The sequence below is a fragment of the Wyeomyia smithii genome, chromosome 1 (assembly GCF_029784165.1).
Source record: "Wyeomyia smithii strain HCP4-BCI-WySm-NY-G18 chromosome 1, ASM2978416v1, whole genome shotgun sequence".
Lineage (NCBI taxonomy): Eukaryota > Metazoa > Arthropoda > Insecta > Diptera > Culicidae > Wyeomyia > Wyeomyia smithii.
In genome coordinates this window covers 134,133,583-134,159,127 of record NC_073694.1, presented here as the reverse complement: position 1 = coordinate 134,159,127, position 25,545 = coordinate 134,133,583, and the positions used below count along the sequence as shown (strand labels likewise).

General features: G+C 37.8%; 2 protein-coding genes and 1 pseudogene across 2 annotated transcripts in view; 1 reads left to right on the top strand and 2 right to left on the bottom strand.

Annotated features, from left to right (window-relative positions):
* Positions 1-645: 645 nt before the first annotated feature.
* Positions 646-3,761, bottom strand: LOC129733225 (uncharacterized). Its single transcript, XM_055694897.1, has 2 exons — positions 3,628-3,761; positions 646-3,574 (listed from the first exon to the last, which is right to left on the bottom strand). Exon 2 carries the CDS (start codon positions 1,998-2,000, stop codon positions 660-662), a length of 1,341 nt encoding a protein of 446 aa, XP_055550872.1. The 5' UTR covers positions 2,001-3,574; positions 3,628-3,761; the 3' UTR covers positions 646-659.
* On the bottom strand, positions 3,360-5,375 carry LOC129717203 (uncharacterized; annotated as a pseudogene).
* A 2,311-nt stretch (positions 5,376-7,686) lies between these two features.
* The window catches only part of LOC129725621 (autophagy-related protein 2 homolog A), a 52,326-nt gene continuing 34,467 nt past the window's right edge, over positions 7,687-25,545 (top strand). Inside the window, exon 1 of the mRNA XM_055681666.1 lies at positions 7,687-8,633. Within this exon, the coding sequence (XP_055537641.1) occupies positions 8,466-8,633 (168 nt within the window). The 5' untranslated portion in view covers positions 7,687-8,465. The remainder of the gene's footprint in view (positions 8,634-25,545) is intronic.

The window sequence follows — 25,545 nt, the reverse complement described above, 5'->3', positions numbered from 1 at the left end:
AAATTAAATGAGCGTGTGTAGTCTGTACGAAACTTAGCACTTTTTACTCAATTTGGAGTAAAAATAACAGTGTGCTGTATACACGCTCACTCTGGATAACCCAAAACTGAGTCAAAACCTAATCAGTTTCGCTAAAACCGTACACTGAAACGAAGGATATGGTATTTTTTACCATATCAGAGGGTAAAATTGAAAAGTAGGCACCACTTAATTTTAGCTGACTAGTAACTACATTCGGGGTGAATAAAATGAACAGTTATTTTTACCATGCATCAGTAACTGTAGTAAGTGTAGTTAAATTTATATAATTTATTGTGTTTTTTACCATTTGGGTAACATTCTGTGTAGTATTTTCGACCATCTGCAGACAATTCCGAAATTCACTTTCACTGTACGAGTTTATCTGCTGCGGTAAATTTCACAATGAAAATAAATAAAATCAGTATTAAGCATTGTCAGCATAAAAACTTTATTTTAGTTTGGTTTACTATTATTATGGTTATGTATGGTATTATACATGATTCAATGTCGGTATATTTCACAATGAAAATATTTAAAATCAGTGTTTCGTATTGTCAGCATAAAAACTTTATTTTATTTTGTTTGTATTTATAGTTATGTATAGTATTATATATGAAATAATGTATCACAAATTTGGTTCAAATGAAATATTTCTTCAGTCTTATGTATAGCTTATTTTCTATGGAATACAAATGAATCGGAGGCCCATCGAATTCATTAACCTCAGCAATTTTATACATATCACATGGACCTGTAACTTCGAATGCAGCATAATGTTCTGAGTAGTTTGATATTCGCCATTTACGACACACAAAGTACAGATCATCATTTTTGATTAGGATGTCCCTTATTTCATATAGTTCTATGTTGCTCAACCGACGACTCGATTTTGACAGAAAATATCCTATTTTGTATTCAACGCCTTTGTATGACACATTATTAGAAGCTTGAAAATTATGTAAATGAATATTACTGTCAATATCTAGGAGTGCAAAGTACGGCATGTTTATAAGTTTGACTGTGACTGCATTCTTATATGTAAGGTCGATTCCAAAAAAATTAGCATTGTTTAGGTTATTGGAGAAAATTAGACTAGCCTTTGTACACAGTGTTAAACAAATATTTCGTCTAGAGGTGATGTTTCTGCAATACTTTTTGAATATCTGGTGAAATGCTTCGAAGCGGAAACTCCATGTATAACGAGGTGGGCCTAGTTTTCTGATGGTTTGTACATAGTGGAGTAGTATATGATATTTTGGCTTCAACTTCTCATTAAATAACTGTGTGTATAATGTGTGATGGTATATAATCTGTTCTTCTAGTATCTTCAATAGATGTTCGTTGAAACTAGGAAGCATAACTAAATCAACTAATTCGACCAATGATAACACGAAATTCCAAACTTCGTTATTTTGCGGCACTAGATCTCCAAAAATTAATGGAAAATATCTTACAAATCGCAACATGTCTTTAGCAGTCATTTTGAAAGAAGCTGTTCTTATGTGATTTTTTTTATTTTTTTTTAACGAATGTTGTTTCTCACTTTCACCATATTTAAACTTTTTTATGCGATAGTTTATGGTATGTAAGGAAATTTTCAATGTTTTTATCATGTAGTTTAAAACTGCGGCGAAATCGTAGGCGCAGATACCATGCGAGAATAAATCGTGCATAACGTCAACCACACACGATTCTTCAGCATGGTAATATTTTAGTCTATTAGATTCAGAATTTTCTTTGATTCCTGTTTCTTTAAAAGGTTTATTTAAATCTTCTTCGTAGTTACTTTTTGTTCGATTTAATTCCCGATGCAGTTGAATTTGAGTTTGCGCTGCTTTTTTGTCCAGCTTACAAAATCGGCAGTAATACATAGAGCTAAATGAGGTTGCATAGCCCATAAAAGTATTTATGCTCAAGTTATCACTTAGGAGTCCTAACAGTACAAAGTAAACTTTTCGCTCGACCCCTTTTATGTTCATAAGTAACCCGTTTTGTTCTATATCTACTAGAATTGACACTAATTCCTCTAAAGGCTTGGCTGGACCAAGATGACTTAAATCAGATGCTTTGATGAAACCTGCTGCAAAAATATTCCTTAGCCTCGATATGTAGAACGATGGAATTGTTGGAAACGAATAATATATTCCACAAACTTTGTGTGTTCCAGAGTGCGCACCAATTGCGTCATTCAATTCGACCTCGTCCGAAAAAAGAAAATAGGGTATTACAGTTCGCCCTTTGAATTCCTCTTTGACTGATTTTCACAAACTCCCATTAACAACGTTGTTAATGTTTTCATTTTTTTCTAAATTTTGCATATTTTTAGTTGTTTCATCGTACACATTGTCACTTTCAAAAAATGATGCTATTTGATGTTTAATCGGCATAAGGCAACTTTTAGATATACGGTTAGAGTTTTGATATTCATAACTAACTACGTGGAGTTCATCTGTTAGGTTAAGTGTATGAAGATTACTTTTAAATTTCTGCTCTGTGTCGATGAACTGAAAAGGGTTCCTAATATCATTAAATAATTCTTCATATTTTTCAGCCGCTTGGGGACAGGCTACTGTTTTAATTACATCACAAATAGGGTTAATTATATCCTGTGTTATGCTATTTTGTAAATTGACGACGTCTTTGCGCGTAAAATTTTTCTTACTGTATAAATTTAAAGTAAAATTAAAGAAAGATTCCTTAGGTTGTTACGTAACTTCAGTATTTCTCCTTCTACTTTAGCTCTACTCCATGTTTCTTCTTCTACATTTTCCCTACCACTTGTTTCATCTTCTACATATTCTCTGCTATGCGTTCGTTCGTCGAATGTGCTTTCAATGTTATTATTCTCTTCTACAAAAAGTTCTTCATGAAAATTGGTTTGGCTCGAATCATCATGTTCCATTGAAGTCACAAACATATACGCATGTTTAGTGATAATATGTCGTTTGAATCGATAGCGATTTGAAAAAAACATTCTAGGCTCACAACTCACGCATAGATATTTGAATATTGTCGGTGTTCCATGTATTACAGTAACGTGATGAATGTACTGATCGAAAGTAGCTGAAACATTATCGCAGAGGAAACAATTCATGTTTCACGCGCTCTTAAAAAGGCCGTAAGTTGTAGCAGTTGAGAATTTTTTGATTTCCTTGTGTAATCGATGCCGTAGAAATGCCGACTGATAAAACACCAGAACAATTCACAGCTCTCGGGAAAGTTGAAATTAAGAGCAAATGTAAGCTTTACAACCAAGTCCAAGCAACGTAAGAATGTTGGAAGCTTATATTGCAGTTTCTGTGTGACGACATAAAACGATTCCAATTCCTGTGGTCTACCTACTGCACAAATTCTTGGAGGTAGTGATATGGCTTTTGATTCGTAATCAGCACGTAATCAGCATCACTCAAGTTTTCCTTGAACTCCTTATCAGATTCGAAAATGTAGCAGACGTCGAGTTGTGCTTGCATAATCGTTGGTAGCTTTCTAGATGATGTTCTTGAAGGTTTGATGACTGCATGAAAAATAGTACATAAGATGTAATCACGCGTATCTGGAATAGTTTTTTTTATTATATGGTTAATTTACAACTGAATTAAATATTACCCTGGGAGATAGAAGGTTTGTCTAACAAGGCGATCAAATACAATGAATGATCATCTTTCACGTTACTGATTTGAACATAGTCACGAAAGTTTACCACGAAGTGCTCCCAGCGATCGTAGAGCTTATTAATTCCAACAGCTTCGTAAAGATAATCGAAATCCGCTTCAATCTAAAACAAATTAAAAAAGTGGAAATATTGGAATTGTCCGGAACAGGGATGCCATAATTTTTATTTCGTACCAAAAGGTATCCATTATCGTCTGTAATTCTCGGCCATTCGTTCAAAACGTTGCTTTTCGATAAATCCTTGTCTTCAATGATGTTCTTGAGGCGCAAGAGAAAGGTTTCAGTCCACTGTTGAATGACTCGCTCAGCTGGTGCACTGTTGTTCCGTAACCATGTTTTAAGTGAAGTTTGTGATTCTATTTCTATTAACGAAAAATTTTAGTTTTAAATTTAAGTTGTTATTTAAGTAAATGTTATTTCTAGAGAACCTTAAATTGAGAGACGCGACGAGGCTTTTTTTGAACGGAATGGAACTCGATCCTCTTTGGTTCAAAATAAGTGCCTCAATTTCTTTTCTCAATTCAAGGTTCTCTAGTTATTCAATACCAATACAATTAAACAGAATAATTACCTGGTTCAGATAAATTAACCGCAGCAGCCCGTCTGGAAAGCAGCAAACTTGTCTCTTCGGGTTTCGATTTCTGAATCTTTTCCTTTTTCCTGTTATGGAAACGATCATATAACAGTCCAGATGGATGGTTTTGTTTGCTTTGGAATCGCGCGGATTATAATACGTTTCCTGAAAATGATTAGAAACTAAAAGATTAGAAATTTTAAAAATACAGCTTAAAAATTATAATTACGGCAATCTCTGTGGGGAATCTTTGTGCGATTAGTTCTGCAAATTTAGCCATGTCCGGTAGAGTAAAATGCTTCTGATTGGCTATGTAATAATCGACCACTGTATGAGACAAAGCCTTCCGGTGTGAAATATCTAACGCATTGTGCCATTCGTAATATTTAACAACGATTTTTCCTTTTTCATTACGGCTTAGAATATCATCTAACAAACGGGTGGTAACGATTGTCGGAAGTAACCATCGCTCGGAACTACAGCTCGCACATTGCATATCGTCATTATGCTTTTCCGTCAAGCATTTTCAGGTACTGAAACGTTTTTCCATGACCTATAATGCGGAGCACGGCAAACTCTATACCTAAATGATTATGTAGTTATGATAAATTTAAGACTTACTAATCAGAATAGCGTAAATAGTCGGATCAAGTTGCCAATCATCAAGCATCAGTTGCCGCAGCTCCGGTATTTGTTCAGCATCTGAGATATTTTTACCGTCATGACTTATACTTTTATAATGTTACGCTCATACAAACCTGCAATCAACTCCGGGTTGGAAAACAGATCATCCACTATTAATTCCACTTTTTCGGTGCCCATGTGTTGTGTTTCACAGTAAATATTCAAATTAAAATTGTCAACACTCACTTAGCAGCGTCCTGAAAAAACTGCGCATGAGAAAAATGGCTGCTCTTGAGGGGCTTTCAACATATAACGAAAACCAACACGTTCATGGTAAATTTCGGGAAAAAAACGACGTAACGATCGCAATAGTTCTATCGACAATATTTGAAGTTAATTTCAAAGTAACGTAGTAAGTTCACCAATGCTTACATGAGTCGTATTTTCAACAAGAACACAAACATCGAATTGACATTATTTCCAGTCAGTTTTACCATATTGGTTGTGATATTGACTAGGGTTGCCAGTCAATTTTCATATACAACATCATTCAATTTAATAACGCAGCATAGTTAATAAAACAGTTTGTTTCTTTCGTTAAGCAATGGTATTTTCTACTATAATGCAGTCCTTTTTAATGGATTGTACATCAAAGTTACTATTTTCAGGTATAGTATTTTTAACTAATATTTTGTTATTAGCCGTACCAGATCATTGCTTTCTGTGTATGTACTCAAAATTGAGTAGAAGTTGTTTTACTCATTTTTGAATACCGCCGAATGTTATAAAAATTGAGTAAATATTACCCATATTATACCTGATGCGCGATGCGTAAAAGTTACTCATTTTCGACTCAAAAATTTCAATGAGGGAATTTCGGAAAAATTAATATTATTGACTCGATATTATTATATTTTGCCTTTTTAATGAATTTTATTTCAAAAAAGGCTTATTTCAAGAAATTTACCTTTGTTCGCCGGGACACGGGAGATCTTTGAATTCATTCGCCGTATATCCAACCAACGAGTCCTGGTGAAAAAGAAAAATTTGCATTAGTTGCAGTCAATTATTTCAAATTATGAATTACCTACCGATAACAACTAATTTCAAACATTTCTATTTCTTCCTTTTTTCAGACGGTTTGCTTGGTTTGCTGTTTGCTTTTAATTGCAAAAAAATAACAAAAACAACACGCAAGCACCAGTTACCCAATTTTGAGGAAATTTGCCGCCATGATCAATTTAATTCTACTCATTTTTTGACGTCTTCGAACAACTGAACTGCCGGTAACCGCAAGTCAGTCCCATCTGTAAAAAAGTTAGAACGAGAAAACAGCTTCGAAAGATATTTCATTCACGCTCAGTTATCACTTATTTAAGATGAATTATATTGACAACATTCATGCTAAAATATAGTTTGCATACTAGCCTGCACTAATTACGTTGTAAAAACCAATGATCTAATTGATTTTAAGATAAAAACCTTGAGTGTGACTGACTTGCCGTTACATTCTACACCGAAGAGAAAAGTAACCGCAAGTCAGTCACATTGCCATGTTGAAACTATAGTGCGTGTTGACGTGTTGTTATTCGTTGCCGTGGAAAACTGTCAATCCTTCGCTGTTAGGAAGTGTATAAGAACCTTTTAAGAAATGTCGACGTTGGAAAATCTCATGATGTACGGAACCGATGAAAGCTTATCCGGTGAGGACTCGGATAAAAAAAACTGAAGCCGGGACTGCAGTTGGTTCATCCGACAACAAATGTCAAGATGATCCAAATCCATTTGAGGTTCGAGCATCACCTTTGGAGATTTCTTGGAACGATTCCCTGGATTCTGATGGAAGTTTTTTCGATACTCAAGATTTTGCGGATAGATCTACGAAGAAGCGAACCAAGAAAACAAATTGACTTGGATTCGTATTAGCAGAAAATCGCTCCACATAAATTCATCACCAATTCAAACTAAAAAATAATCCCAATAATTGATAATTATTACTAGATAACTTATTTTCATCTAAACGGTCGTATCGAACTCTTTTTTACTCCCCATTCATTTTAACTGTTGTTTTATGCATGTTTTTTTGTAAATCGGGACTGACTTTCGGTTATTTTTCTTCTGGGACTGACTTGCGGTTACTTTGCCTAATGTGACAATTCGACTTGGTATTGATTTCCACTTTTGTTGAACAAACCACTATTTTTTATCGGTACATCTGAAAATATACTCAAAGCTAGGCCAAAATACGATGCTAACTCAAAATTGACAAAAATACAGATGAGACTGACTTGCGATTACCGGCAGTGAATAAAATGATTAAAATTCAACTCAGCCGCTGAGTAGCCCAGAGTGAGCGTGTATACGTTCCGAAAGGCAAAAATACGTATAATCGGGTGTTTTTATTTTTGTCTGTACGTTGACAGCATCTTACTGGAACTCCGACACCAAGAATGCCAGATATGCAGACAAGCATGAATATTACTAAAAACTTAATAATGAATTTGTCTACTTTTGTACGTCTATGTTTTCGGATAAATTTCAGCAATGCATGTGAATAGGCTTTTGAGCAGGTTTTGTTTGATGTGTGCAAGTGCAAGCTTGTTTTTTGTTTTATGTAGTTCGAATAGAGTCTTACACGCTCTTCACTGGTTCATTTTTAAATAGAGTTGTAAATTTGTTTCCTTCTGTCTCGTTCAATACAGATTTATAAACTATCATAGCATGTCAAAAAGTCTGGCATCTCTGCAGTGTGTCTTGAGCAGGTTACGTGTGTTAGTAAATATGAAGCTCTTTGGCGAGATTATCGAAACAAAGAAAGAATTACCTTGTTCCGTTCAGTCGTCAGTTGGCCAACAGAAGAGGAATCAGTTGTGGGGGATCGCGTTTCATGAAAGAATCTTTGATATGGTTTTACTTCAGTTCAACTTGCAAATATTAAATGCGTATTAGCAGTTTCTGTCGTAATTGCGACCGCTGTGAATCGAAACATCCGACTGATTATCACTTATCGCGAACAATTTTGAAATCAAACTGGATGATAGTGAAAAAAGTTACTAAAGCTGTTAAGACATTGGTCCTTTTCATTCAATGGGAGACAGTCCTGGTTGTGTAGCTCTAGCCGAAAATTTTATATTATTTTTGACTGCTTAGTGCACAAAGAGGATTATTGAAAAAAGGAAGTCATTGCGGGAGCAAAAGGAGTTTGGAAGTAAGAAAATATAAAATCAAGTGCAGTTTTCTTTTGAATACACACACCCAGCTGTAGAGCATTTTGGATTGGTATATTAATGTTACATATACTACATTACTCGGAGAGAAGCGTGGAAAGTTTTTCAACAAAACGCAAAACAAGCGGATGTGTGCGAAGCAATCACACCAATCACAGAACCAGTGAAACAGACAGACGGGCAAAATAATCGAACAGCTGAGAAACCTTGAGAGTAAATTCGTGAGTGTGTAGAATAAACACCAAAACGGAAAGAAACAAGTGACCTGAGATCACAGTGGCCATAGGTTGAACCGGTTAAGCAAAGAAGTTATTGAATATAATATTGCTGCAAAAATCGAAGCGATAATGCCCTGGTATGCTCCTTGGACCAACGTGATAAAGAAAAAAGTATGCCGCTTCCTTCTTCAGCGCTACCTGGGTCAGTTCCTCGAGGAAAAGCTCAGTCTAGATCAGCTGAATGTTGATTTCTACAATGGAACCGGTACAGTGTATGATGTCACTCTGTACTGCCAGGTGAATACTATTTTTGCTATTCTAATAGCATGCATATTCATTGTATCATTTTTATATTTTACCTAGCCCTTGATATGAACAGCAGAAGCATTCGTATTTGTATTCGTACTTCATACTTCCTGCTCTAATTTGAACCTTACACAAATCGTATCTGATTAATTAACGTTTATTAATAATATTCACTAATTGAGAGGGTTATATGTTAATAAATTCAAAGTGTGATTTACCCAACCATCAGCATTGATTAACGTAACCTTTTAGAATTTTCCGCAACATTTGGTTTATTGTCAGATATTATAGTGGCTTGTTCTTTAAATCATCATTGCAATGCAAATAGGAGCTGGTATAGCTGTTTCATACATTTGCGCCGCATCTAGTTCTTCTAACTAATCACGCAGAATTGATCCTGATTTTAACCTCCATGCTTCGTTCATGAATAAGCTCATCACCAAAGTCTTGTAAAATGCGAACCGGTGCAGTTATGCGTTAGTTATGCAATTCGTCTATTCTGTACTGGATGTTGCACTTGAATGTACTGTTCTTGGATAAAATATTTGTATTAGGAGCTACTGTCAGTATACTGCCTTATTGATGATAGGGCTAATTCTCACGTTGCAGTCTTGAATATAAGCACCAAGACGAGAGTTGCATAAATTACCGTTGATATCACAGATGGCAATGTTCCAGTTTAATTTAGTCTCTCCTTTTTTTTCAAGGAATGCAGTCAAACAGTTGAATCCAAAAATCTTCCAGTGTATCTATATGTTTGCCAGTTTTGTACAGATTTTTATCAGTTCAAAGGTTTATTGTTTCTATCTTTTTTGAAAATGGTTCAGACTGAAAAAAGAGTAAATTGATTTATCTCTAAAAATTTTGTATTTGACCCATTATAACTTCTACCATAAAACCCAGCCAAATTGCGGGCAAAATTCCATGAAACCGAGTTTTAACAGAAACATCAACAACTGTAGAAAAAAGCAAAGAAAACAGTATAAACTAATCTGTTTGAAAGTAACATGTAAATATAAAGGGCTGACCTAAACTGATATTCATTGAATCAAGACATGTACATAAAAATCCTGTCAAGCAAAAATTTAAGTACATTATTGGGCATATCCAATCTTTGTTTTGCTCATCTTCATCTTAAAGAGAAAACAGTTTTCATCCCTCTTAACAACTGTGAGCTTACATTCAATGTGAATCACACCATCTGCTGAAGAGAGAGCGCAGAGTTATAATTTCTCTGACGAAAAACGCTTCTAATTTGACAGAGCAAAAGCCCAGTGAAACTCTTGTAAATTGCTCATCTGCGCACGCAAGAAAAGTGAAATAAATTGCTCGGCGATTAACTGAGCATCGCGTTACCGTTCTCATCGCTCTGAGGTGCGGTATAAAATCGAACTTTCTGCAGAATTCGCACCGATGCTGAGTTGTGAAAACGAAAACGGTTAGGATGTGGCTTCAACGCGAACCTAAACGTTTTGATATTTGGCCAACTTCTTTTCTAGTAAAGGAGAAGCTAACGAAAACTTCTCCCTCTTAAACTGAGAGAGCAAACAAATTATTACCCCTAACACGCGATGAATAAGAGTGAAAGGAACTCTGCGACTGGAATACTCTACGCCTAAATGTGGATAATTACTCACTCTGTGTGAGAGAAAGTCTAGTTCTCCAAGGGGTTTGGCAGGTAGAAAAGGAAATTTGAGCAAAAAGCAAGAGAACGGAAGAAGCCTGGGCATATCTTAGCAAGCAATTGTGTTGTGTAGCAGTTGATTAAGCTTTGTTTCAGCCGAAATTTGCCTAATAGTAGCTTTGTGAGCTGAGCTGTGAATCAACAACATTGTTTGTTATAATCTCATCCAAAGCTATATATTTAGTTATAATCCTCTTATATTTGAAATTGGGGTTTCTCAGTTTTATTTTCAGTATCCTTCCAGGTTATTTAAATATTTTATTGGGAATCCTGGTTGATATACACCGCCCCCTAAAGATGACTTCTAAAGTAAGTAACTAAGAGGAGTTCCTAGTTATTTACCTCCTGTTACTTACCTCCAGACCAAAGTGTCCATAGCTGTTCGAAGAAGTTGCCTCCATTCAACTCGGTCCATGGCTGCAGCTACAGCCGTCTTTCACCTGATTGAGCCACCTTGTTCGCTGCACGCCTTGTCGCTGGGTTGCAGTCGGGTAGTTATCAAGAGCCATTATTGCTGGGCTGTAACCCGACATTCTTACGACATTCCCAGGCCACCACAGCCTCCCGATATTCGTCGTATTGACGATGAGTGGATCTCCCAGTAGCTGATACAACCCGTGGTTCATCCACCTCCGCCACGATTCATGTTCCATCTGCACTCCACCGCAAATGGTACGCAGAACATTCCATCCGAAGATCCCTAGGGCATGTTGGTCATCCACGAGCATGGTCCAAATTTCCTGGCTGTAGAGAACTACCGTTCTGATAATTTTGTAGATGGTCAACTTCTTGCAGCGGTGAACCTTATTCACGCGGAGCGTCCTCTGGAGTCCAAATCGTGCCGATTTTCGGTTATAAGTCGTCGACGAATTTCTCTGTTAGTGTGATTGTCAACAGTCACCGCTCTTCAGTTAGCCCAGGTACACGAACTCGTCTACTACGTCGATTCCATCACCGCTAATCTGTGCTTTGAGGTTCCTACCTAGTCTTCGACGATCTGTGGCCAGTTCAATCCGCTTGGCTTCAGCCACGATGATCCATCAGCTTGGCTTCAGCCACGATGATCCATCAGCTTGTTAGACCTTTCTCATGATCAGGTTTTTGTTTTTGCTTCAATCTTGCTCATAATTTTGATAGGAGAACTGCTCTTATATTCATCTCAACACCTATATTCATCTCATTGCTTTTATTTATTCAATGTACTGTAAAATTCACCTTTTTTAAAGTTAAAGTAGTTTTATTGTACCTTTTAATTAAGTCGAGTAGTCGGAACTTGAGAGCGATGAGAAGAGCGAAATAAAAGCGACGGGTAGAATATAGGTGCCAAGTTGAATATTAGGGTGGTTCTCACACTTGTTCTTCATCGAAAAATTTTAGAATCGCATTTTTGCCTTTCTCCTAGAAAGGTATAGCAATCACTTGCAAAACCGAAAGTATAAAAGTGCTCCAAAGGGCGGAATGGCATATACCACTCGACTCAGCTCGACGAGCTGAATATTTTCTGTATGTGTGTGTGTGTTTATGTGTGTGTGTGTGTGTGTGTGTGTGTGTGTGTGTGTGTGTGTGTGTGTGTGTGTGTGTGTGTGCAGATTTTTATTCTCACTCACTTTTCTCAGAGATGGCTGGACCGATTTTCATGAAATTAATTGCAAATGAAAGGTCTTGTTGCCCCATAAGACCCTATTGAATTTTATTGTAATCGGATTTTAAGTTTAGAGGTTATGTTTAAAAATGTGAAAATCATGAACCATCAATATCTCAGAAACTACACAACAGATTTGAACAAGATTGGTCTCAAAAGAACGGGCTACCCAGAAAACCCTTAAGTTTTGAATTGCATTAAGATTGAACTTGTGGTTCAAAAGTTATGAAAAAAAAAGTGTTCTGAAGACTGTTTAATCTCACTCATGTTTCTCAGAGATGGCTGTACCGATTTTCATAAAATCAGTGTCAAATGGAAGGTCTAATTACCCCATAAGACCCTATTGATTTGTTTCGCAGTCGGACTATTACTTTGCCTGTTATGTTTGAAAATGTGAAATCCAGCTATGCAAAGGAACATATTCCGAAAACTACTTGGACTCACTCACTTTTCTCAGAGATGGCCGACCCGATTTCCACAAAATTAGTGTCAAATTAATGGTCTAGCTGCCTCAGAAGACCCTATTGAATTTTACTGTAATCGAACTGTAACTTCATTTGTAATGTGCCGACTTGTGAAAACCACGAAACTTCATTATCTCAGAAACTACACAACCGATTTGATTATTATTATCAGATGAGCGGGCTTGTTAAGGGTTAACTGATGAATTATGATTGAACACGTGGTTTCAAAGTTTGGCTGCCCTACACGTTCCCATTTTATTTGATTATAAACGAACCTAAGCAACCGTTATGTATTGGATTGTTAATAAAACAACGAAAGTCTATTATCTCGAAGATTACATGACTTATTTGAACATAACTAGTGTCATACGAACGAGTCATCTCTCAAACTTACAAATAACAAACTTCATAACAATTTGATATGTGGCTCAAAAGTTATGGAAAGAAGAGAAATTCGAAGACTATTTAAAACTATACCTGCTTTGATCGATATATGTGGCCTCAACATAATTTAAATGTGGTGTCATACTATTTGAACGTTCCAAGTTCATTGATTCCTTGCGGTTTGTTTGAAGTCTGCAAATGCACGACGAATCGGCCATAGGATATGATCAAAGTCAAATAACAAATCGTTTGAAATGATTGGTTTTATCGAAATGACAACATCCTCGTCTTTTGGCTTCTGTACATCGCCTTAATTCTGAATATATTCATATTGGGTGGTATTCGGTCATTAACAGCAGACTTTCTGGCATCAATCTGACATCGGAAATACCCATATTGGGAGGTATTTTTGGTTGTTTTCCAGAAACTAAAAGTGGTCGTCTTCAAATTCAAAATAGTGTCCAGGCTCAATGTTTGGTTTTGTATGCATCATCACGTTTTCGGAAATATCCATATTGAGTATTATTCGGTCAATTCCGACTGTTGCCTATAAGTTGCCATTTAGCAATTCAAAATGGTGCCTGAGGTCAATTGTTAGCTCCTTGCATCATTCTGGTTCCAGAGATACTCATATTGGATAGTATTTGTTTATTTTAGGCTGTTTTTCACAAACCGATAGTCGCCAGCTTGGATTTCAAAATGGTATTTAGGATACTGGTTAAAAAAAAAACTCATATTGGGTGATATTTGGTCACTTCGGACTATTTTTCAGAAGCCGAAAGTCGTCATTTTGGACTTTAAAATTGCCTGTGAAATCAATTTCTGTCATCTGGGCGTAATTATGGTTCCGAAAACATTAATTTTGAATGGAATTTGGTCATTTCCGGCTGTTTGCCAGACACCGGAAGTCACCTTCTTAAAATTCAAGATTGTGTCTGTGATCAATTTTTAGCTTCTGTGCATCTTTCTGGTTCCAGAAATACTAATATTTAATGGGAATCGTCCATTTCAGGCTGTTTTCCAGAAACCGGAAGTTGCCATCTTACAATTCAAAATGTTGTCTGAAGTCGATTTGTGGCTCCAGTGCATCATTCCGGTTCCGGAAATACCCATATTGGGTGGTATTTGGTCATTTGCCGCTGTTTTTTCGACACCGGAAGTCGCCATTTTGGATTTCATAATGGCATTTGGAGACAATTTCTGGATTTTGAACGGCATACTGGTTAAAGAAAAACTCATATTGGGTGGTATTTGGTCATTTTCTGCTGTTTTCAGAAACCGGAAGTTGCCATCTTACAATCCAAAATGTTGTCTGAGGTTATGGAACATATTTGTTACCACTAAAAACATTCACCTGCCAATATGGTTCCATTTAGTTGATTAGTTCGCGAGATGTGCAGAAATTTGTGAAGAAACATGTATTTCCAGAAAAGGGAGGGGCGTCAAACCTTTATGGACATATTTGTTACCTCTAAAAACATTCACATACCAAATTTGGTTGTATTTGCTTGATTGGTTCTTGAGCTGTGCGAAATTTGTGTTTCATTTTCATGGGATCCCTCCCTTATAGAAGAGGGAGTCGGGTTTCAAATCATTATGTACATATTTGTTACCACTAAAAGCATTTACCTGCCAAATTTTGTTCCATTTGGTTGATTAGTTCTCGAGATGTGCACAAATTTGTGTTTCATCCAACTATTATGCACATATTAGTTTCCCCTTAAAACATCCACATGCACAATTCGGTTTCATTTGCTTGGTTTGTTCTTGAGTTGTGCAGAAATTTATGTTTCATTTGTATGGGACCCCTCCCTTCCAGAAGAGGGAGGGGTCTCAAACTATCATAGGAACTTTTATCGGCACCAAAAACCCCTACATACAAATTTTCACGTCGATCGGTTCGGTAGTTTTCGGGCCTATATGGATCAGACAGACAGACAGACTTGACTGCATTTTTATATGTAAAGATTACAACATCAATATTTTAGAACCTAAAGAGTGAATATACATTTATTGGATTGAAGCGTTCATGTAAATCTATTTTTACAAATAAAAAATTGAATGAGAAAGGCTGGGTCTGACCGCTAGGTGGATTAATTTAGGTTTTATATGTAAAGATTACAACATCAATATTTTAGAACCTAAAGAGTGAATATACATTTATTGGATTGAAGCGTTCATGTAAATCTATTTTTACAAATAAAAAATTGAATGAGAAAGGCTGGGTCTGACCGCTAGGTGGATTAATTTAATTTAATTAAATTAATCCACCTAGCGGTCAGACCCAGCCTTTCTCATTTAAACTTTTATTTGTAAAAAGAGATTTACATGAACACTTCAATCCAATAAATGTATAATCACTCTTTAGGTTCTAAAATATTGATGTTGTAATCTATACATATAAAAATGTAGTCCGGTCTGTCAGTCTGTTTGATCCATATAGGCTCAAAAACTACCGAACCGATCGACGTGAAAATTTGTATGTAGGGGTTTTTGGTCCCGACAATGGTTCCTATGATAGTTTGCGACCCATCCCTCTTCTGAAAAGAAGATGTTCAATACAAATGAAACATACATTTCTGCACAACTCAAGAACAAACCAAGCAAATGAAACCGAATTTGGCATATGGATGTTTTAAAGGGTAATAAATATGTCCATAATGGTTCGACGCCCCTCCCTCTTATGGAAGCACATGTTTCTGCACAAGTTGGAACCATGGAACCATATTTGGCAGGTGATTGTTTTTAGTGGTAACAAATATGTTCCATAATCGACCTCAGGCAACCTTTTGGATTGTAAGATGGCAACTTCCGGTTTCTGGAAAACAGCCAAAAATGGACGATTTCCACTTTATCCGGATTATCCGGATCCGGATAGAGAAAGATACACAGGAGCTAAATTCGACCACAGATACCATTTTGAATTCTAAGATGGCGACTTCCGGTTTCGGAAAACAGCGGCAAACGACCAAATACCACCCAATATGGGTATTTTCGGAATCGTAATGATGCACTGGAGCCACAAATCGACTTCAGACAGCATTATGAATTGTAGGATGGCAACTTGTGGTTTCTGGAAAACAGCCAAAAATGGCCGATTCCCGTCTAACATGTGTATCTCCGGATCTAGAATGATACACAGCAGCTGAAATCGACCATAGACCCCATTTTGGATTCTAGGTTGGTGACTTCCGGTTCCTGGGAAACAGCGGAAAATGATCGAATTTATGGGTGTTTCTTCAACCAGAATGACGCTCAGAGACCAGAATATATCTTAAATACCGTTTTTAAATCCAAGATGGCGACTTTCGGTTTGTGAAAAACAGCCTAAAATAACCAAATACCATCCAATATGAGTATCTCTGGAACCAGAATGATGCAATGAGCTAACAATTGACCTCAGGCACCATTTTGAATCGCTGAATGGCAACTTATAGGAAATAGTCGAAAATGACCAAATAATACTCAACATGGATATTTCCGTAATCGAGATGATGCATAGAAACCAAACATTGACCCTGGACACCATTTTGAATTTAAAGACGACCACTTTTAGTTTCTGGAAAACAACCAAGATAACTAAATACCGCCCAATATGAGTATTTCCGGTGTCAGATTGATGCCAGAAAATTTGCTGAAAATGACAGAATACCACCCAATATGAATATATTCAGAACTAGGGCGATGTACATAAGCCAAAAGTCGAGGATGTTGTCATTTCGATAAAACCAATCATTTCAAACGATTTGTCTTTTGACTTTGATCATATCCTATGGCCGATTAGTCGTGCATTCGCAGACTTTAAACACATCGCAAGGAATCAATGAATTTGAAACGTTCAAATAGTACAAAACCACATTTAAATTATGTTGAGACCACATATATCAATCAAAGCAGGTATAGTTTCAAATAGCCTTTGAAATTCTTTTCTCTCCATAACTTTTGAGCCACATATCGAATTGTTATGAAGTTTGTTATTTGTAAGTTTGAGAGATGACTCGTTCGTATCACACTAGTTATGTTCAAATAAGTCATGTAATCTTTGAAATAATAGACTTCCGTTGTTTTATTAACAATTTAATACATAACGGTGGCTTAAGTTCAATTATAATCAAATGAAATGGGAACGTATAGGGCAGCCACCCTTAACCCTTAACTAGCCCGCTCATCTGATAATAATATTGATCAAATCGGTTGTGTAGTTTCTGAGATAATGAAGTTTCGTGATTTTCACATTTTGGTACTTTACAGACGAAGTTACAGTCCAATTACAGTAAAATTCAATAGGGTGTTATGAGGCAGCTAGACTCATTATTTGACACTAATTTTGTGGAAATCGGATCAGCCATCTTTGAGAAAAGTGAGTGAGTTCAAGTAGTCTTCGGAATATGTTCCTTTTAATAGCTGGATTTCACATTTTTAAACATAACAGGCAAAGTAATAGTCCGATTGCAAAACAAATCAATAGGGTCTTATGGGGCAACTAGACCTTCCATTTGACACTGATTGTATGAAAATCGGTCCAGGCATCTCTGAGAAACATGAGTGAGATTAAACAGTCTTCAGAACACGTTTCTGTTTATAACTTCTGAACCACAAGTCCAATCTTTATAAAATTCAAAAGTTAAGGGTTTTTCAGGTAGCTCGTTCATTTGAAACCAATTTTGTTCAAATCGGTTGTGTGGTTCTAGAGATAATGATGTTTCATGATTTTTACATTTTGATACATAACCTCTAAACTAAAAATCCGATTACAATAAAATTTAATAGGGTCTTATGGGACAACAAGACTTTCAATTTGCAATTAATTTCATGAAAATCGGTCCAGCCATCTCTGAGAAAAGTAAGTGAGAATAAAAATCTGCACACACACACACACACACACACACACACACATACACACACACACACATACAGAAAATGCTCAGCTCGTCGAGCTGAGTCGAGTGATATATGCCATTCGGCCCTTTGGAGCACTTTTATATCTTCGGTTTTGCAAGTGATTGCTATACCTTTCTAGGGTGGTTCTCACACTTGTTCTTCATCGAAAAATTTTAGAATCGCATTTTTTTTTGTTTGGTTCTTAGGGTACTCCTTTCTAATTTAGGGTGGTGCAAGAATCATAATTCAATTAATTTTATTTTGAAAATATTTTAGCTTTTAAGCTGTTTGACCAATTCAAGATCTTTCTCCAACAAGCTAGAGGTCTTTAAGGAAAATTATGAGATGGTATGGTAGTTTATTTCAATGTCATTGAAAATATAAAAGACGATATGTTTTTTTTCTCATTAATTCAACTTATTCTTTTTTTATACATCATACAGTACTGAAAGCGGTTTACAAGTTTATACAAAAATGCTTGAAACTACTGGAAAAAACTTCATGTATGCTTCCCAGTCAATCATGTTGTTTAAATATACGAAAATGAATATTTTACAACTGACCACCATACGTCTCCATAATTTTATTTTCAAATTATCTCCCTATGAGCAACTATGTGCAAAATGAGACCCAAAAATCTGAAAAGTACAATAAATTCCCCATTGAATGTTGGCTATCCGATCGTTCCGAACTGTTTCACAAGATTGTACGGTAGAAATGAAATTAGAAATACATGATTTTTCAGCTTCCCTGCAATATGTTTTACCTCGATTGAGAAATTGGTTATATTTTTGGAAAGTCTTGAAAATCAACCAAAAAGTACACAAATTTCCCTTCAAAATGAAATTTGTTGAATCAAAATCGGATCAAAACTGAGGAAAGTTTCAAGTGTTTGAAGTTGAGCTAAAAATTGTGATTTCAAACATGAAAATCATCGAAATTGCCTGATATAGCAACACTCAAAGTGCGATTAAAAATTGATATCTCAACCGATTGTCATAAAACTTTGGGAAAAGGTCATTTACACTTTGAAAATCTTCAGAAAAATGCAAAACATCAAAAATATTGACATGAAAAATCGAGTTTTTTTCCGGCTTTCGACCACTGTGCGTCAGCCAGCTACATGAAAAATTAAGCGTGTATTGAAGTGAGTAACAGAATCAGCTGTAGCAAATTTATCTGCTTTATACCCTGTGCAGCTATACTTACGCAAAGTTAGCAGATTTTTAAACCTGCTAACACTTTCAATGTATGCGAGGTGACAGAGGCAAAAATGTTTCTTTTTTTACTTTCCTTGGAAGAAGGGAAACATGGGCTACTACTAGGACGTGAATAGTTATTAGTTTGCCTCGTTGAAACCTATATAAACAATCTATCACACGACGAGAGCGTGTTTACTTTTACCTACACTCAACTGACTCACGTACAGCGCATACGCAGTCAACTTTACACTTGTGTTGTCACGTTCTCCCATGTATTTATAATGTGTATGAGAGCAAGATCGCGCGAAATGACCTATGGTCGAATATCGACCATTTTTGATTTGAATGAAACTTTGCACACGTATTTGGCTTAGCAAACTGAGCATTTTTCACAGATGGAGAGATTTTTTACACCCATGAGTTACATTCTAAAAGGGCGTATGCCTTTTGGCATAGGTTTTATTCGAAGCATTGTAGCCCAGAAACCGTTGGTTGTATAGAAAAACTGTCTGAGAATGAGTTGTAGGGAACTAAAAATGCACCATAAAAAAAATATACACTGCTATTCTGATGATTTTAAAAGATGCAGAGAGTCATTTTGAATCAAAAAGCTCTTGGTAGTAAACATTCTAAAGGCATCGGTTTTCGAGTTATTTTAAATTTAAGCTCAATAAATTATTAATATTTCGGAAAATTCACTTTTTTTTTAATTCGTCCATGGTTCTCCAGCAAAAACCATACGTTCATTGCAATGCTTGATCAAAAATATACAATTCATTCTTTGACAACAAAACGATTAGGCGAACGGTTCTCAAGAAAAGAGTTTAATGTTCTAAGTGATATTTTTTAGTTTTTTTAGTTTTAAATAGTTTATTTGACACGGCACGATACAATTTTTGTTTAACTGAGCCAAGTACATTTTTTTTAAATTCTAAATTAGCAGGGAAAAGAGGGAGGCCTTTTCTTTATTCTCGCGGCCGACTACGAGCTAGTGGGGATTTAAGGTGAGAGGAGGGGAGTTACAATTTTGATTTTAACTATATTGAGTTATACGATTTATTTATTTGTACATGGCTAAGCAGTGATGTTCTATTTGAGCAGTTTGGACTGATGTGTCTGCGTGAACATGAAGATGCCGAGTCTTCGTTTGAGTGTCTCCAGCTTAGCGTATCATCTTCTTTCAGCGGGTAGCGGGAATGGTAATCTAACAAATAGATAGAAGAGTTTCATATTTTAATACCAGCGTGTTTTATGAACACGTATAGCTGTGTCATGTACTGGAGATCACCGCTTCCCAGAATGTCTCTAACGGGTACGTTCGGTTGTTTTCCTCGGGCCCGAAGGGAATCTATAAGCTCAGACCTAACACCACAGTATTCGGTACACGACCAAACAACATGCTCGATGTCATGGTAGCCATCGCCACAAACGCAGTGATTACTGTCTACAAGCCCTATACGAAAGAGATGCGTGTTTAACGTATAGTGATTGGACATAAGTCTGGACATCACGCGAATGAAGTCCCGACCTACATCCAACCCCTTGAACCATGCTTTCGTCGATACCTTAGGAAAAATGGAATGTAGCCACCGTCCCAGTTCATCTGAGTTCCATGATGATTGCCAACTGTTGAGTGTTCTCTGACGCAAAATGCTATAAAATTCATCATAAGCAATTGGTCTTTCATAAATATCGCCGTCAATAGCACCCACCTTAGCTAAAGAGTCAGCCTTTTCGTTACCCGGAATCGAGCAATGAGAAGGGACCCACGCTAAGGTAACCCGGTAATTTTTATCTGTTAAAGCACTTAAAAACCGCCGTATTTTCCCCAGGAAATACGGGGTGTACTTCACAGGCTTCATTGATCGCAGAGCCTCAATGGCACTGAGACTATCTGTGAAGATGAAGTAGTGGTCTATGGGTAGGGTTTCGATGATTCCAAGAGAGTACTGAATAGCAGCAAGTTCTGCGACGTACACGGAAGCAGGAGCATCGAGTTTGTAGGAGGCGGTAAAATTTTCGTGGAAAACACCGAAGGCAGTGGACTCATCTAGATTAGATCCGTCAGTGTAAAACCTTTTATCATAACTAACATGTTTAAACTTATTGGAAAAAATCTTAGGGATCTCTTGGGGTCGCAATTGATCCGGGATACCAGAAATGTCTTGTTTCATGGTGGTGTCGAAGAATATAGCATTATTAGAAGTATCTAAAAGTGCGACATTGGAGGAATCGTATGAAGAAGGATTAATATCTTGAGCCATATAGTCAAAATATAAAGTCATAAATCTGGATTGAGATTGAAGGTCGATCAACCTCTCGAAATTTTCAATTACTAATGGGTTCATAACTGTGCATCGAATAAGCAACCGGTAAGAGAGATTCCAAAAACGATGTTTCAACGGAAGAATACCCGCTAACACTTCAAGACTCATCGTATGGCTCGACTGCATGCAACCCAAGGCAATACGCAAACAACGATATTGTATTCTCTCTAATTTTATAATGTGCGTGTTCGCGGCGGAGCGAAAGCAGAAACAGCCGTACTCAAGAACTGACAATAACGTTGTTTGGTATAACCTTAGAAGGTCTCCTGGGTGAGTACCCCACCAAGTTCCGGTAATCGTACGAATAAAATTAATCCTCTGTTGGCATTTTTGTGTCAGATACCTAATATGACAAGCCCAGGTGCATTTAGAGTCGAACCAGACCCCGAGATATTTAGCGACTAAAACCTGAGAGATCGTTTTACCCGTTAGTAGGAGCTGCAGCTGAGCTGGGTTATGCTTCCTAGAAAAAACGACCAGCTCAGTTTTCTCCGGAGAGAATTCGATACCCAGCTTAAGAGCCCATTCAGACAAATTGTCTAAGGTATCTTGCAATGGTCCTTGCAGATCGCTAGCCTCGCCACCAGTAATGGATACAACGCTATCGTCTGCAAGTTGCCTTAGCGTGCATGAATTTGCAAGACATTCATCGATGTCATTGACGTAAAAATTATATAAGAGAGGACTTAAACATGAGCCCTGGGGGAGGCCCATGTAACTAATTCGGGAAGTTGTCGAATCGCCATGTGAGAAATACATATGCTTTTCTGACAACAAATTGAGCAAAAAGTTATTCAAATTTGGTGAAAGTCCCTGCGAATGAAATTTCGCGCTTAAAACTTCTACAGAGACAGAGTCAAAAGCCCCCTTAATATCCATGAACGCAGAAGCCATTTGCTCTTTTCGAGCAAAGGCTAGTTGAATTTCAGTAGAAAGCAACGCTAGGCAATCGTTCGTCCCTTTGCCCCGGCGAAAGCCAAATTGAGTATCTGAAAGTAACCCGTTTGTTTCGACCCATTTGTCTAACCGTAAGAGGATCATTTTCTCCATTAATTTCCGGAGGCAAGAGAGCATCGCAATCGGCCTATATGAATTGTGATCAGAGGCAGGTTTCCCGGGTTTCCGAATAGCAATGACTTTTACCTCCCTCCAGTCATGCGGAACAATATTTAGCTCAAGAAACTTGTTGAACAAATTCAACAAGCGTCTTTTTGCAGAGTCGGGTAGATTCTTCAACAGGTTGAATTTTATTCTATCTAACCCTGGAGCCTTATTGTTGCACGACAGGAGAGCCATTGAAAATTCCAACATCGAAAATGGAGGCTCTTCCGTAGTTACTAATAACGCGTCGCGAAAGGTTTTCTGTTCCGGTACAGAGTCCGGACAGACCTTTTTGGCAAAATCGAGTATCCAGCGATCTGAATACTCCTTGCTTTCATTCGAAACTTCACGGTTCCGCATGCGCCTGGCGGTATCCCAAAGAGTGCTCATCGCTGTTTCCCTGGACAACGCGTTCACGAACCGCCGCCAGTACCCGCGTTTTTTCGCCTTTACTAAGCTCTTCATCTGCCTGCCCAGTGCCTCGTACTTTCGTAGTAGGTTGACAGTGCCGTACTCCCGGTAGTCCTTATACGCCGCGGACCTTCGCGCGTACAGCTCAGAGCACTCTTTGTCCCACCATTTGTTGGGAGGGCGCTGTCTAATCGTTACCCCGGGTATCGGTTTCGTCTGAGCTTGAGTCGCGGCGTCGATTATCAAGCCAGCTAAGAACGCGTATTCTTCCTCCGGAGGAAGTTCCTCGTGAGTCTCGATAGATTGCGCTATAATAGACTCATAACACTTCCAATCAATATTACGTGTAAGGTCGTAGGAAATATTGATTGGGTTCGGGGGAGTTGAACCATTAGCAATTGATATAACGATTGGAAGATGATCACTACCGTGGGGATCATTGATTACTTTCCACCGGCAATCTAACGCTAGTGATGTCGAGCAAAGGGATAGGTCAAGCACGCTTTCACGTGCTGGAGGATTAGGTACACGTGTCGCTTCCCCAGTATTCAAAACTGTCATATTGAAGTCGTCGATCAAGTTACAGATTAAAGAAGATTGGTTGTCGTCGTACAGCGACCCCCATAGCGAACAGTGAGAATTAAAATCTCCCAATATCAAAAAAGGCGCGGGAAGCAACTCTGCTATATCAGTGAGATGCTTCTGTTCAATCCGCGCGAATGGAGGCATATATAACGAAACAAGGCATAGGTCTTTTCCATTCATATTCGTTTGAATGGCAACGACTTCAATATTCGAGATCGAGGGGAGGTCGATTCGGAAGAAGGAATAGCACTTTTTAATCCCTAAAAGTACCCCTCCACCGTGTGAGTCTCGATCTCGACGAATAATGTTAAAATCGTGGAAATTGAGTTGATCGTTTGAATTGAGAAAGGTTTCACAGAGCGCAAATGCGTCACAATTGTATGTATTTATTAAATGAGAAAATAGATCGAATTTGGGGATGATACTTCTGCAATTCCACTGTAATACAGTGATAAAATTCCTAACCTCTTTCGCCGTATTAGTCATCGAAAGATATGATAGCTGAAATGAGGGGCCAAGTTGCTGCTAGTTGCATCAAAAAGGTTTTCACTGTAGGAAGAAGGGCAAGAAGAATATTTTGTAGGGGATCTGGTATGTTGAATGTTTTAGATATCCAGTCCACAATATCAGAAAATTTTATGAACCACGTTTCTTTTTTATCTTCTGATCGAGAAATGGGTGCACGAGGGGTTTTTGGTGCCCCAGGAAGCGGTGGGTACTCCTGGTTTGATTTAAAATTAAAACCGGGAGGTACTTGCTTCGGTTTTTCTTCACCGCTTCCTTTTTGTGTTGGCTTATTGGTCATTCCGCTAGGGGTTATCTTGCAACCTTTGCGAGAAAGATTAGGAGAGTAGATCATTCTCCTCTTCCTAGATCCTTCTGGCATGGCATAAGAACACCCTTCGACGGGATCGTCAGATGTACCCTCATCGGTTGGCAAAAAGGAAAAGATGTTTCCTGTCGAGGGTGGCTCAGCACTCTTCAGCATTTCTGCGAAAGAGCGCTTTGATCGTTCCTTGAGGGAACGCTTTATTTTTTCCTCGCGCTGTTTGTACGCGGGACACGCCGAAAGGTCATGCCGAGTTCCCTCGCAGTAAAGACACTTTTCAGTATCCTCACTGCAAGCGGTCTCAGCATGATTGCCTCCGCACTTGCTGCAGCGTGCCTTGATGCAGCAGTAGGTGGCTGTATGACCTAACTGCTTGCAGTTTTGGCAATGCATGACCCGCGGTACGAACAGGCGTACAGGCAGACGAACCCTGTCCAAAGAGATGTAGTTCGGCAGTGCGGATCCGGCGAATGTTACACGGAAGGAATACGAAGGGAAGAATTTCTTCTTCCCTTCTTCGATGGATACTGGGGGTTTTTGAAGCAGCCAACCCCGTGACGCAAAATGTCATCGACCGTGAGGCTTCCTTCGGTAACCACACCGTCGATCTCCACGTCCTTGGCAGGGATGTACACGCGGTACTCTCTCGTGAAGAGCTCGTAGCTAGCAATTGCGTTTGCTTTCTTCAAGCTACTCACAACAACTCGCAGTTTGTTCGGTCTAACCTTTGTAATTTCGGTTACGTCCGAAAACTGTTTTGCCAGGTCCTTGCCGATTTGAATTATATTTAGAGGCTTCTTTATGGGCCTGAAGTAAACTACGAACGGACCTTTCGAAGCATCTGGGTAAGCGTTCACCCGTGTTGCCGGTACCCTTGGTACGGGGCTAGGTAGCGGGGAAGGTAGAGGGGAATTGATGGGGGAGATCTCAATCTCTTCCCCATTTGTTTCCACATCCAGGAATAGTTGCACCTGCATGTCGTCCATTTTGCTGGAGCATTACGCTCTACCGCACACAAACGATAAATATTCGAATGTGGGGGGGGGGGGGGGGTCAAGTAGTTGCTATTAAATTTTAAAAACAATTTTTCAAACTACAATGGATCAAAATAAAAAAAAGGCAGTAATACTAATACTAATAACAATAGTAATAATAATAATAATAATTATATTAATAATAATAATAATAGTAATAATAATTATAATAATAACAATAATAATAATACTAATAATAATAATGATAAAAATTCTAAAGTGACTACTTCACCGAACGTCTAAGTCACGACCTCACGGCTGATAGTAGGATTAATCGAGCGTCTCCGCAGAACAAATAATGACGATCCAGCTTCGTGTTGTGACACAGTGGCCGTATCCTACACGCGACCTTGTAGATG